At 47.8% G+C, this 15,366-nt stretch overlaps 1 protein-coding gene across 2 annotated transcripts in view; it reads right to left on the bottom strand.

Moving 5' to 3' along the window:
- The window catches only part of SRGAP1 (SLIT-ROBO Rho GTPase activating protein 1), a 136,425-nt gene extending 133,555 nt beyond the window's left edge, over positions 1-2,870 (bottom strand). Inside the window, exon 1 of one of the 2 annotated variants that reach the window (XM_072333979.1) lies at positions 2,635-2,870. In XM_072333979.1, the coding sequence (XP_072190080.1) occupies positions 2,635-2,701 (67 nt within the window). In that variant the 5' untranslated portion in view covers positions 2,702-2,870. The remainder of the gene's footprint in view (positions 1-2,634) is intronic. The other variant, XM_072333971.1, reaches the window with a different exon arrangement.
- Positions 2,871-15,366: the final 12,496 nt, after the last annotated feature.

Raw genomic sequence — 15,366 nt, 5'->3', positions numbered from 1 at the left:
GGTGTCATCTACAAACTTGCTGAGGGTGCACTTGTTGCCAATGTCTATGTCATTGATGAAGACGTTTGGAAGAAGACCAAGCCCTGAGGGACACCGCTTGTGACCAGCCTCCATCCTGATACAAAACCATTAATCACAACACTTTGGCTGCATCTAGCCAGCCAATTTTAAATCCACCGAACAGTCCATCCTTCAAATCCACACCTCTCCAATTTAGAGAGAAGGATGTGGCGAGGGAACATGTCAAAGGCTTTGCAGAGGTCCAGGTAGATGACATCCTTTTTCAAATGCGATGGAGAACAGCTTGGCAATATCAGCCATCTCTTTCAGAACCCTAGGGTGGATATCATCCATTAAACCAACAGCCAACCTACTGGTACTGCTAGAGGAGTGCCTAAGCTACCCGAGGAGGTCAGTTTACACCACCCAGGGACTAGACAGAACAATTAACATCTGTAACTCCTCTAGTGGGAAGTAGTAATGAGAAAATAAGCTACTTGAAGAACAGCACTGTTAAACCCTTATTTCCAAATCCAGCACCACATGCATGCTCCTCTAGTGATGTACAAAAGAGGCCCATTTTCCCTCAGTATCAATACTCAGATATCTCAGAACAAGATTTACATGTGCACACATAGGGGATATGGTTTCTGAACCACCAACAGCAGTGCACTGTGTGCTGAGCTGCGTGCAAACTGGTAAAGAGGTAAGGGATGTACTGGTGCTACACTCCCTCACATGGATGTCTAAAGGACATCCAATGGCCAGTTAGCTGCCAAATCGCCACGTCCCTAAGGCAGCCAAACACAGCAGCAGCAAGCAAACCACTAACCAAGGTGAACCCCACAAACAGCAAAAGCTTTCTGGCCACACCCTTTCTCCTATCCTCATGCATGAAAGCCTGGCAGCATGCAGGGACCTGGGTTCCCTGCATTTACAGTCTCTTCAAGTTACATAGCTGGCTAATTAGGACTGATTCCTTAGCCCCTGGCTTCCCAATATCAAAAAGATTCTCAGAGTATCACACAATGGCATCACAACTTTGATGTGTTATCACTGTGCTAACATCAAGCAGAATTACCCCTTAATACAAAGAGTTCTTGTGACATGAAAGAGCATTGTAGTGATACCACTTGGAGACAGAGCAGCTCTGGCCACAATTTCCAGCCCAGCACATCTTACCAAACAGCTGCACACCAACAACCTAAGCTGGATGGTCAGAACCCGACTGTACGGACCCCCACAGAGGAGCAAAGCAAGTCAGGATTCCTACCAAGCTATGTTTACAAATGCCACTTCCCTTTGCAGTTAGGATGGGGGACCATAACACTGAAGGAGGGAATGGTTATCAGAGGTGCTTGCTGCCTGAGTCTTTGTTGTTCATGAAATGAGCCAATGCACTTAGCTGAAGGGAAGAGTATTGTTATTTATAAGAATGGCTTACAGAGCAACTAGCCATAATAATAAACACCGTGAGCCCCTGACAATCATGTTAGAAGGAGGCAAAGAGCAGCCTGCACACCCTGCAGAAGGGTTTGGATCATGAGCATTTCTCCTGCTCAATGAGCAGGACAAGCCCCATCCATCTCCAGAGGCTCATCTGCCTCAGCCCTTCCCAGCAGGCACCCAAGCTACAGCTTGCCAGCCAGCTCAGAAACCCCAGGCTGCCCACCACCCCTGTGTCTGGCAGTTCCCCTGTTTATTTTAAGCCTAAATCTCACCCCGGACCCAAAAAAGCCTTTCATAGCTGACAGCTATTCACAAACACACACACACACAAAGTTAAGCTTGGAAAGAAGAATGAAAAAACAACTACCACTCTCAGGTAAAACAACAAAACCGCAGGAATCATTTGACCCTGCAACATCGGTTCTTCGAGATAAGAGGAGAAAAACCACCGCGGGGTTACAGGAAACCCACAGATCTCCGAGCAGCGGACGGGCTCCTCCCGCCCAATGAAGGCCCGCAGCTCCGGGCGCTGCGTGGGGCGCGTTCCGTCCCCGCATATCGCGCACCAGGAGCGGTTGCAGCGGGGCCCACCCCGGCTACAGGGAGCGCACCCGCATCGCTGTATAACCGGAGCCCAGGTGGAACGCAGCCTTTTGGGTGCCGCGTCTCAGGTTCACACCCATCCCCGAAGTACGAATTTATTGCCGTTTGTGTCTTATGTAAGCCATCCGCCGACAGCACCGGGTAGAAAAGCCCCGAGGAGCTGCCACCCGCCACTTTCTCGTCCTCTGCAGCGGGGAAACGCCGCGCAAAGAAAAGGAGAGCCGGAGCTCAGCCGGCACTACTCCGGCACAACGCCTGGATGCGACGCAGCCCGGCGGTGCGAGGCTGAAACACTTCCTGGGATGGCTGGAAAGGCTCATTCAATACCCGGCGATCGTTCTTTCTGAGCCACAATCCCCAGGGCTGGGTGGGGGCAGCCTGGGAAAGGGACACGGGCTCACCATTGTCTCTCGCCTCGGTATCGCTGCCGGAGGCGTTCTGCGTTCCCCCCACGGTACCGGCGGAAGGTGCTCCGCCGCCGGGTCCCCGCCGCGCCGCCGCCCCACGAAGTTCGGGCAACAGGCACCGGGCCGGGCCAACCTCCGCAGGCCGAGCCCCGAGGCCGGGAGCCGCGCCTCTTACCTTTCACTTGACTTTCATACTCCGCTATAATCTCTTTGTCCTTTTTGAATCTGCTCGGGGTTGACATTATCCACTTGCTTCTTCCGCTTCTCCCTCTTCTCCTCTGCTTCGATTATTATTAATTATTAATTGGTATTATTTTCCGGACGGGCTCGCCAGCTGCCCCGGCTCCACTCGAGCCCGAGCGAGCGCGGTTGGAGGGCGCTGCCCCGCGGGAGCGCCGCCGACGGAGCGGCAGCGAAGCGGGTAGGCGGCGCTCAGACCAAGCCCGGCGCGGGCACCATCGCCTCCGGCAGCGCCGCCGGCAGCAGCAAGGCGCTCCGCGACCCGGGGCCGCCGCAGGGCGGGGCGGCGGCGGTGGAGGGGCTGCCGGGGGGCACCGCTTCCACTAGGCGAGGGCGGGGGCCGGGAGGCTGCGCCCCACCATTGTTATCGCTCCTCGCGCACCCAGGAAAAAGGAAAGGGAAGGAAAGCGCGGGCGGCGGGAGAGAGGGAGGGAGGGAGCGGGGAGGAGAGCTGGCTGGCGGCCGCGCTCGGTCCGTACGCCAGAAGCACCGCTTACTGCCGCCGCGCTCGCTTGGGTGGGGACTCGCGTCCAGCGCTCGCCCTGCCGCCGCTATCCCCGCGCAGCGGCGCCCAGCGCACGGCCCAGCCCCAGCGCGGGGCGGCACCCTGCCGCGCCCCGGAGAGGTGTCTCCGAGAATAAACTTCTCCCCGCCTCTCTCTCCCCCTCCCCTCCGCCGCTCTCCCTTCCCGCCTCCTCGGTCGTTCGCTCTGTTCCCGGTGGCGCCCGCTCAGCGTCCCCCCTGCTGGCAGTCGGGCCGTCAAGCCCCGCGGTGCCCCGCTGCCCCGAGGCGGGAGGCCCAGCAGGCCCGGCGGGCGGAGGGAGGGAGGGAGGGAAGGGGCCGGCCCTGGTGAGCAGATGGCGGCCGGGTGCCGTCTGGGGAGCGGCGTGCGAGGGGGCCGCGAGGTGACGGAGGGGCCTTGATCCGCCGGGGAAAGTTAAAGCTTCTCACTGCCGCCTCCGCAGAGCTGCGGGGGGAGGGAGGGGCCGGGACGAGAGGTGACCGCTGGGGACCCCGCGTTCCCTCTCAGGGCAGCGCCGCTTCGCCGCCGCTTTGCTGTACGGCTGCCCCGTGCCCGCGGCACCGCGATGGGGCGTGGCGGTATTGTGGGAAGGCTGCGGCTCCCCTCAGGGTGCAGCTCCGTCCCGAGGGCTGCCACCGCCCGTCCCGGCAGCTCTCGTGGGAAGGAAACAAAGCAGGCTGGGAGGCCGCCCGAAATCTTGCTCCCTTTAAGTGCTGTGCGTGGCACGTGGGGAACAAGGCCCTGCTGGGAGGATGAACGCCAGGCCAGTGGGCAGTGGTGCGTGGCCCTGCCTGCAAACATGGTGAGCAGAGGGCCGTTCAGAGAGTTGCAGGCGGGAGTGCAGCCCCCACGGCCTTTCTCTGGGGTGACTCCAGCAGTGTGGGGTCAGCCCCCAACTCTGCCTGCGGAGCTGGCAGCAGGTTTAGCCCTGTTGGGTTGTGAAGGATGAGTGAGCTGCCAGAGCTGCATGCTGAGATGATGGTGAATGTGCCAGGAGCTGAGCGCAGCAGTTAGCAGAGCCAGTAGCCATGCTGCTTATAGGTCCCATGCTCCAAGCTTGGTGTCACCCACTGAAGGAGTCAGACATAGCTCAGGTTGTAAAACCCTTTTCCCTGTCCCCTGGCTGCCCTGAAATTCAGCCTTTGCTTGAAACGAGTTAGGGGGGAGGAAGGAAAAAGCAAAGGATGATGGATATTGCTACCATTTGATGGGCAAGGAGTGTGGCTGTCATTCTTGGAGTCAAAGCGAAACATGAAATTCCAGGGTTACTTTGGGCTGCAGGGAGATCAGCCTTGAGTTTAAAAGCAGGCAGTGGAGTTATGGAGATGTGGAGTGCTCTGCCAACTTCAGCTATAGCCAGAAGCATTTAGGCAAAGTTGCAGACAAGGAGTTTCCAAAGGTGGCTCCTGTGTGGTGGTAGTTCACAGAGAAATAAAATACCTGTAAATCCTGTCATGGACAGGCAGGCCTGACCCTTCAGGACAAACTGGAGTGAGCGGTGGGATCGTCTGCTCTTGAGTGGCTTAAGCCAGCTACACAATAATTCGGCTTGATTTGAGCTCTAGTGCCATGGGGATCTGGCCTTCGGAGGGAAGTGGCACACTTACTGTGTTAATGCTGACATTTTTGCCTATGTTTGTATTTAAATCTTGTATTGCCTTAGCACTGCAGGTAATCACTTCCACACCTCTACTGTGTCTTCAACATATTAGCAGTAAGTGTACATACCCTTTTTGGATCATTAAGTGCCACTCTGTCCCCTGTTTCTGGACCAAGGGCAGCAGAATTCCTTGTTCTCCATACCGTTTTCATGTGTTGTTCTATATAATTTTATTACGTCTCTTCCTTTGCCCTAACAGTACAGCCTCTCCTCAGAGCTGATCCTGATCCAAATTACCTGAAACAGGAGAAAAGTAATCTGAAAGTCAATTTCATTCCAAGCTGGATGGTTAAATTACCATCCTTTGAATAAGATGCCCTGACACAGAAAGCAGTCATCTTCGTAATCCCACCTAACTCTGATTTTCATCTCAACTTCTGATGCTTATGTCTTTTTTCCTGTCTGCTCTGGTCCATCTGTTAGGTCTGGGACTGGCTGATCTGCAAGACAGTGGGCCACTTTCCTGTGGGACACAGGACACTTACAGGAGATCGGCTGTGGACCTTGCCTAGTTGCGCAGAACGCAATATTTCTGCAGCTGGTGAGGGTGGAGAGCATGGTCAAGTTCCCTCATGCCACAAGTGAGGCTCTGCAGGTTAGTGTCTTAGGTCAGGCCACTCTCCATCTCTCTGGTCTGGGAGCTGAGCGTGCAAACCATGCCCAAAATGTGGCACGGATTAAGAATGTAAAGTTACTTGCTTTCTCCTCTATGGAGTCTCTTGCCACTGCGCCTAGGATGGGAAATACTGCCCAATGCAAGATTGGGAACTGGATTTCCATGTCTACACCATCCTTTTCCTTCTGTGCTAGATGCTGCAGTCAGAGGATGTGGCTATCTGTGGAGCAGCAGGGAGGGAATTCCTGTTTCTCTGCAATTGCCTATGAAGGTACAGAAGCCATGGTTTGCCTCTGGAGATTGCTCTCCTCTGTTGGTGCATTCAGCCCGCTCGGCTCAGGACTGCCTGTCCATGGCAGGATCCCTAGCTAGGGATGGACTTGTGTTCGCAGATAGCTTGAGCTGTGCATACTCTGGATCCCTGAGTTAGGGTTGGCTTCCAGGACAACCAGGATTGAGCTGGTTGAGAAATCTGATTTCCACCCTCCCACACCCCCTGCTCTTCTTTAGGGATTGCCAAAGGATTGTGCGTTATTACATGGTGGTAATCTTCTTTGAAGATGTTCGTGGCAGCTCAAGTCTCTGGACTCAATTCCGCACTAATTTACACAGCCTGCAATCCCATGGCAAGGAGGGTGATTGCACAGGAGCAGACCCTGCCTGGCTGTTCGACACCACATTTGAGATGACTTACAGGACAGAGGAGATTATTACAGAAATTCCCGTCTCAAAAGGGTCCCTGCAGACTTCCCATCAATTTCAAGAGCAGCAAACACTAGAGGTGTGGAATAGTCTTGATATATGTGTATCCATAGATGGTGCTTCAAAATGCTTGGTTATCCATGATGTAATTCTGTGAACCCTAAATTAGTGCACATAGAGCATATTCAGGTCTTGTCAAGGGGGATGCAATGGACATTTAAAATGTACTAGCATAAAGCCAACTGAGGGCACATATGTTGTTAGAAGAGGCAGAGCTGTATAAAAAATGCAGTGCAGTTGGGTACTGCAGCTGTACAATATGGGAGCAGAGTTTGTGAACCATACCTCAGTGTGCAGTTAGATAATGTACTCCATCAGGGAACTGGAAATCCTGAATTATGTATGATAAAGCAGAGATGTGTTTATACAGAGAGCAGTCCCTGCAATACTTGATGCACTCAGTGCAAAAAAAAAAAAGGAATAACATGAGCAAGCTGGATTCAGCTTGCTTGAGGACTTCGTTATTGCATTTCATTTGCACGGCCTGATGAGCTGTGCGGTATTTCATTTCTTGTGCTGCTAATAAAAATAGACCGTATGAAACTGATGGCTGGAATATCACCGAGCTCTGCGAGCGCATAATGAAATGCAGCCTTAAACAACAAAAACCTACACTGATTTTCTTCAGGCTGAAAAGAAGACAGAAATAATTTATCATGCTTTACAATTGCAGTCAATCAGTCATTTAACTGTTGGGCAGTAAGTCTCTAAATGAAAGGCCAAGCATTAATTGAAACAATGAAACATTTGATTGTCATTGAAAAAAAACAATAAGAAGCTGCTTTCTATGAGCTTGTTCAAATGTTTGTCGCTGATAAGACGCACATTTCTATAGAATCAAATCTATTTGCTCAGGAATGAGATTATTTTAGTAAATATAGTTGCTTATCTAAGGTATAAAACCAGTGAAGCTTTTTTTCTCCCTCCCAATCAGTGCAGCACTTAATGCTGCTCTGCGCTCATAAACTCCTGAGACACGGAGACAAAATCTGGGATAATGGGGTTTGTCACTGCCTGTAGAAGAGCTGGGAATTCACCCTGTCTGACCTGAAAGTGAGTGGCTTTAAAGCATTCAGATGGATCTCTGCAGCTGTGAAATGAGGCTGTGTGTGCTGTCTGAACTTCAGTAGTCCAGGAAAGGCATTTCTCTCACCTAAGCTTCTATGTGAGGCTAAGCTGTGACTAATCTTCCATTTCCAGGAACGGTACTCCGACCACTGGCATAGGAGCATTGCTTGTGAGGTCCTGTGCACACCATCTCTTCCGCAGCAGAAGCCTTAAGGGTTTAACGTGTACCTCCTTGGATTACTGTTTTTGTCTGTTGACAAATTGCTGGGTTTCTTTCAGACACAATGATCCATTTTGTTAGCTTTACACACCTAAATTTAGGCAACTAAAGGCACACGCCTGTTCCAGACGTGACAATTAACCTCCTTCAGAAGTCAGCCAGGAGATGTGGGCACGTCCTTGGTGGTGATTACTGCACTTCACTTATTTTAGATACTTATTTTTGGATGGATTTTGTTCCACTTTTCCTTCCTGTCCTAACCAGGAGTCATACCAGACAGGAGGGACGTCCTCTTTTGAAAACCTGAATGTAACATGCTGAATGTTAACAACAGTCTCTTAGAATTATAGGTATTAATTTTAATGCCTTGCTCCCAATTAAAATGCACAGATAAGCATCTGCAGATTGTTTGTTTGTTTACTATTTGTAGTCATGTTGGAAAGGAATCCTCTTGGCCTGTTGTTTGAAGGAGGGTTCAGGAAAAATACAATTAGGTAACTTTCTATATATGTGTTGTGTGCAGCCAAACTGGCTGTGTTCAAATGCGTGTGACAGCTTTGTCAGCACGGAATACATAGATCTTCTGAATCCAGTGGGGAATTGCTGATATCACAGAAGATATATCTTCCAGGTAAAGTCACTGGCTTGAAATGAAAGAGAGCCCTCTGTCTGAATAAGGTAAGGTAGGATTCCAGCCCCAGAGGACCGGTAGTGTCTGGTATGTGAAAAATCGTTTTATATCTTGTAAAACAAAAAGAAAAGTACCAAAGCCAAAGCTCCTGACATTAGTTTAGTTGCTGCTTTGTTTGAAGACATTCATGAGACTTAAAGCAGTAATTGGTATGCCAATATTTAGTCCCCTTGCTTTAGCATCATGAAATGCAGTTTAATGTTTCCTTGTTAATTCCTTCATTTTGAGTGGTGCTAATAGGACTAATGACATAACTGATGTATGGAAAGTTATGAGGCTAATTTGTGCCTTTTACTGTTGTTAGGAACATTATCCTTTCCCCCGTGGTGTTGCTATTCACTTCCCAACTAGCAATTACAAAGAGGAACAAATTTGAGGTAGTAACTTTGTCGCTTAATGAGAAGAGACTGAGGCAACTTTGTTGGTTTGAAGACACATCCGAGTAATTGCATTCCCAGAGCAGGCGCTGCATTATCTGTAGGGCTACTTTCCATCCTGCTGGTGGCCTTTGAAGCTCCCGTATTCCAGTTCTTCTCAGAATAATGATCTGAACGTCCAATCTGTAGGCACTGAACACCTGAATTTAGGCAGCTGCATGTGCCTTACACCTGCCAGCTTACAAACACCAGCATTATTCTGGATCTTTATCTTGCTTCTTAAACTTAACCGCTGCATTGTGCAGAATAGCGTCAGGAACTTTTATGGGTTAGCCTTTCTTTCCAAGCCTGGTGGGAGAACACCGGTGTGTTTGAGAGCTCTTCCGAGTGAGCCTGAGGGGCCAATTCAAGTCTCTGATGAGCAGATAATTGCAACTCTGATAATTAGCTTTTGGTTTTAAATTTTCCGTTTGCATTGTTTATGTTTGTTCAATCAGTTCTCAGCTAAAAATGAAGTACTTCTGCCACTTCATTACTCCTGACCTTCTCCTGCTAACGACTCTGAATGGAGAACATTAAAAGTTGGAGTAAATTTCAAAGAGGAGACTGCTCGAAGGAACAGCAAAGAATTGAGAACAATGTAGTTTTAAACATTAGCCCTATATCCTTCATCATGCTGTTGCTGACTGACTTTAATGAGAATGCTTACATGGATAAGGCTGCTGGATTGCACCCCCAACATTTAATGGGGGTAGGTAACTCCTAGTCTCGCTGTCCTTATATGGCCGAGATAGGCCAGCTAGATCTTTTAGAATCTCAGCTTTTGGGGCTGCTTCTGTCAGTGCCGGTAGCTTGAAGGTTGTGAACCGCCCTTATTTGTCTCAGAAGGGCATTAATTTTGAAACCCAGCAATGACACTTCAAATGTCAGCCCTGTTCTTTTTGGCAGAAACATCTATCTAGTGTGCATATTTATTAGTGTGGGCCAGATGGGTGGGAACAGCTGCAGCCTATCAGGCTAAAAAGTGCACTGCTATTAATGGTCTACCCAGGATGCTGCTGTTTGCCCTGATTCAGCCCCTTGGCCCACCCTCTGCCCTCTGGCTGTGCCCTTCTCCAAGAGCAAGGCATATGTGAAGAAGAACAAAAGTGGAAAAAGAAGGCCATTTCTGTAATATTTTCACTAATTATGAATAGTAGCAGTGCTATCAATTTATTTCCCCCCCCCCCCCCCCCCCCCCCAAGGTACTTCTAGCTTATCTGTTGCAAAAATCCAAACCAGGATCACAGAGGGGATGGCCAGATCTCCAGGCAAGTGGAAGTAGGAAAGAATACAGGCCCTGACATGCATTTGAGACCTGGTAATTCCACATTTTGCACCTAGCTGTTAGTGTGAGCTGGGTGGTAGACCTCCTCCTTCACGGACAGCTGTTCACTGAATTAAAAAGCAATGTGAAATCATTCTCCTACCATTGTGTTTTAAAAGACTTGGGTAACCCAGTAACTTTTTCAAACACCTTATGCTTGTGTGGCCCTCAAAAGTGAAGGTGGCCCTTGAGGCAGTCTCCCCGTCAAAATATGGAAGACCTAGCCCTGGGATAGGAGGGGACTTCATGCATTTTTCTGTCCTTAGCTTTTCTTATCGCCTCGCTACAAGAAGCTTTCTTCATGTAACATGCATGGTTTGGTGTGAATTTAGAGTTGCTTATGTTTTCCTAAGGCCATGCCCGCTTCCCTGCAGCAGAGGCACAGATGCACCAGGGGCTGGGCATGCAGGAGGTGCTGTGGTATGCACATCTCCTATTGGACCTCATATCACGTCATACCCTCAGGTTGCAGCTGACCCTCTCTGCACATTTGGGCCACCAGTTCTTATCAGCTAAAGATACACAGAGGTTTTGAAGTAAAATATGATGACCTCAGCTTTGCAACTGTGGCTTCAGAGTGAAGCTTTCAAGTTCTTATCCTATTGTCCAGGAAGATATCCTTTACTAAGGAGAATTGGCAGGGAATTCAGGGAGTTTGAGTTATTGTTTCTTTCTCCTTTTGTGAGGGGTGCATTTCTTTGCACTTTTCTCAGTTTTAGTTTCTTTGTGTTATCTGTGCTCAGTAGCACAATGTCACAATAGCAGGCTGCACAAATATTACAAAGTGCACACTTTTTTCTTAGCAAGTAATGTATAAATATATATACAGATATACAATCATGCACTCAATAGGTAAACAGGTTAAACAGAAGTTTTGAATGAAAGATTATCATGATAGAAAGATAATTTATGATAAATGCTCACCGATGCTGAAGGTTGGCAGTAAACTCTACAAAGGAGCAGCCTCCAGAGAAGGATGCTGCCTTATTGGTAGTAAGCCCTTAAATGAGATCTGGGAGAGGTGGAGCCAAGCTCCACCCCTTCTGGTAGCACAGCTGCATTGCCTTCACCTGTGCTCCTGCAGCTGACTCATTGCTTGCCTCAGGTGGTTAATCAGAGGTTCAGGCTGTGATCAGCACTTTCCCATACAATATGTTACATACACACGTACAACAGAGTGTTTATATATGTCTCTGTCACTTGCTTCTCACATGCACACATACAACCAAAACCATTATTTTTTACTAAAGACAGTGTCTGTTCAGCATAATGCCCAGTGTTCAGAAGCGCAGAAGGCGGAGCTGTATAGAATAGGTTTCCTGAGGGCCTCCAGTGCAGTTTCCAATTGAGAATTTTAAAACATTTCAAATGTCGGAGCTCCCTCAAGTGGAAAGACGAGGAAAGCAAACTGATGCGAAGAGGTGGTTTTCTACAGACTGACCAAAGCTTCTAAAGCTCAAAAAGAAAATATTTATAGCAGACATTGATGTTGAGTTGGGCAGCATGGATTATGAAACCACGAGGAAGGTTAACATCCTATAGATATTATTCTCTGAGATAGAGCAGCTGCAGCAAATATAACACAAGATAACAAGCCATTTGTTTAAATGCATGTGAATTGGTGCAGATTTGATGTCGTAACACAGATTAACAGTATCTTTGTATATCTACAGGAGCTGCTGCCTCCTTTTACAGGCTTTCCAGTGTAACAGCTAATGAAGACATGCCCACACGGGTAATGAAGTCTAACCCAGGCTGAGTATCACATTCACAGTTATTCAGCACAATAATTCAGGCAGTTTCCAGTATTTCTAATTCTGGTTGTAATTCTTTCAGTAGCTTTCGTATCCCAGAAATCTTTGTTGTTTCTGGGGAAATGATACATTGTGACATGCACTTTATAAATACCTTAAATTACTTTTCCTGAACATGGTTACAGCTGTCACGTGTATTAGTAATTATTAGACCGACAAATTAATGTCATTACGTTGATAAATTCATACAAGAAGAACATGAATTGATGGAATTTCATGTTCCTTTCTAACCAACTTATGCTTACATGGTTGACAATATTAAGTAGCGATTGAAGTTGTAGATTTGAAAATGTGCTGGCAGCAGATGAATAATGCCGGTAAACCAAGGAGAACAGTCAGCATGGTGGCTGAAATTTGATGGTGGCTCAGCCTATGAGAATCCGCATCAGAAACAATGGTATCAGATACAACAACAGCATGACATAAATCATGTGCGTTGTTATACATTCTCAAGGTACGTAAGATGTTGCCTGGCAACTGTGTGTGTCCTTGCTCTGCAAAGTAAGTGATTTTAATTATTTCTCTGATACCGCGTGATTGTGGAATTTGGAAAACTGGCTCTGCACAATCACTTTTAAAATGGCATTAATTAAAAAATAAAGCTCCTTTCCCCAGTCATCAATGTGCCTTGTCTTAATCAAGCATCTTGTGCTTCTGATGTTCCTAAGCACACATTACAGTATCGCGGTTCAGCTATAATTATACAGAAGCAGTTTTCTTTCCCTTGAGTTTTCAGGATTTATTGGATTTATAAAACATCCTTCATGAAATAAAAGGATGCTTTTTTTTTTTCTCTGTCAGTTTGTTCATTCATCTCTGTGCCCACAGAGACAAGAAATTGAGGCATTTTGTTCTCCTGTTCCTTGGATCTTTGCTCTGCATAAGGGAAGCTACAAATACTCAGGCTGTCTTGTCACATCAGTCATTTACAACATGCTTCATATGGATTAGGTAAACTATGCTCTGAAAATTAGATCCAATATATACTATGTTGCCAGGTTTCTGTAAACTACAATTAGCTCCTGCACTATTACTTCGAAATGCTAAGAATAGGACGTGTTAGTAAAACACTTTTTAAAATCACAGACCTGATGCACACTCCCATCTGTGGTCTTCAGTACGCTGGCCTTTGTTGGAGAACACACTTAGAGAAGGAATTGTAAATCTCACAAACCTTTACAGGCACAGCTTCAGCAGGAAGGGGTGATGCTGTATTGGCACCAGTTCCCTGTACCACGCTGGCAGGACACCCAGCAGTGTGAGAGCAACCCCGCTGTTCCTGCTCACTTTGATGGGGTGAATTAGAAGTAGCTCTCCTATTCATAGAATCATAGAATCATAGAATTATAGAATGGCCTGGGTTTCAAAGGACCACAAGGATCATCCAGTTTCAATCCCCTCTGCTATGTGCAGGGTCACTATGTCCAGAGCCACATCCAGCCTGGCCTTGAATGCCTCCAGGGATGGGGCATCCACAGCCTCCTTGGGCAACCTGTTCCAGTGCGTCACCACCCTCTGAGTGAAAAACTTCTTCCCATACCTCCTCTGTCTCAGTTTAAAACCATTCCCCCTTGTCCTACAACTATCCACCCTCATAAAGAGCCGTTTCCTGTCCTGTTTATATGCTCACTTCCAGCACTGGAAGGCCACTATGAGGTCTCCTTAGAGACTTCCCTTCTCCAAGCTAAACAAGCCCAGTTCCCTCAGTCTTTCCTCATAGGAGAGGTTCTCCAGCCCTCTGATCATCTTAGGGGCCCTCCTCTGGACCCCACGGGTGATGGAAACACTGCTGTGATTTCACCACATACCTGTTTTGTGGACTTCTGCCTGTCTGAGCATCTTAAACTCTTGGTTTGGACCTCTTGAGAAACTTTGGTATTGACTTCTTTTCTCTCTGAATCCTGATTGATTTTAGGCAAAAGGTGATGCTGAGTTGCTCAAAGGTAAGAACTCCCAGATAGATGTGGTAATTCAGCTATTATCAATCAAGTATTGTCAAATTGCACGGGCAAGTTTCTAGTGAGGCAGGGGGCCTCCAGTGTTACTGTCCACCTGGTGCAGTTTTCCTTGATTTGAAACCACGGAGGCAGGTATTCAATGCAGTTCTACCTTATTTCTATATTTCATCAAAAATCTAGTTCTTGTGGGGTAGGTAGAGGGAAAGGGCAGGTGTGGGCCCACCTCCAGCCATTGTGCTCCTTTGGTGTCTTTACAGCTAATTGCCCATTAGTGAAGCCTCAGGAAGTAACTGAGTGCTAGACTGCTCCTTCTAAGAAAATAGCTGTGGAAGATGATCTAAGAGAGGACAGCATTGGTAATATCCCTTCACAACGTACTCAGCTCTCTACAGCGTTTTTGTTTTTTTCTGTATGATGACATGAGAGCAAAAGGCAGATTCTCTGGGGCACAATTCCGTAATACTCAGGATTCTGAACAGTACATTTCTGTCACACGTTTTTTCCTACCGTGTTTGGATTCCTCAGCTAATGTTGTAAAGTGTAAGGAACGTATTAAACTTACTGTGCATATATGTTATGAAAGATACAGTAAAGGGAGCGTTAGAAAACGCAGTTAACGCATCTGTCCCTTGTCCCTCCCCTCAAACCTTCTTACCTAACAGGAAAGTACCTACAAGGCCAAATAAAGAAAAAATGCCCAAACTGTGGCTATTGGACATGACTCAGCAGTTGGAAAGTTCTGACTCTGTAGCAGTATGAAGAGCCAGTTCCTTCAGCCTTGTGGGTAGCTCCTAAGCAGCTACAGCCAAGGGGAGGAGGGGTCTGGCAGCTGTCTTCCATCTGAGCAGTCAGGACAGAGCAGGACAGAGCAAACTGGCACGGTTTGTTTTGCTGTTGTTGTTGCTGAAGGATTTCTTGCTTTGGTGCAAAACTGTGTTAAACTTGTATCTGTTTTCATAAAAAGAGTCATGAAGGATTGATTCAGGCTTATCAGTGAAGGGTGCACTCCAGAGAATGCCTTTTAGGTTCATCACATTGGCCCAGCTTAAGATTTTAGTCCCAGTAAATCAAACACTACAATGGCTAATGCCAAATGCAGTCTTAGCTATTCACTTTTATAGAGTATGTGGAGAAGCAACAGAGCAGAAAATCCTATGTGCTGTCCAGGAGCTGCCTCGTGCAGGGCACAAGACTTGGGCGCATGGGGTATAAGCTTGGGATTCCTCTTCAGCTTTCTGGATGGAATTGGGCATCCTGGCCATATGGGGCAGATAGCTCCTGATGCCTACCCTTATTCTTTTAGAGAACAGACCATAGCTGAACCTTTTTCACTGTGTAGAATCCCGCTGGTATAGAGAACTCTACCAGAAAGCATGCCTGCCATAGCCAGAAGGATTCACCCCTGTATCCCACTGCCCAAGAAAGTGTCCAGCCCACTAGACTGAAAGCAGTGCTGACTGGGGAAGCAGTCTCTGCTCTGCTCACTGAACTCCGTGGCTGGGCAGGGAAGTTGATAAGATCCACTGAATGGCAGACAGACAGGATCACAAGGGAAAGAAGATGAGTGTGAGTCTTACTCTGTAGTCTGACGAGGAAGTGAAGTTCCATCTGC

The sequence above is a fragment of the Excalfactoria chinensis genome, chromosome 1 (assembly GCF_039878825.1).
Source record: "Excalfactoria chinensis isolate bCotChi1 chromosome 1, bCotChi1.hap2, whole genome shotgun sequence".
Classification (NCBI taxonomy): Eukaryota; Metazoa; Chordata; class Aves; order Galliformes; family Phasianidae; genus Excalfactoria; species Excalfactoria chinensis.
The sequence above is the reverse complement of the archived record's forward strand: the minus strand, read 5'-3'. Positions and strand labels throughout refer to the sequence as shown.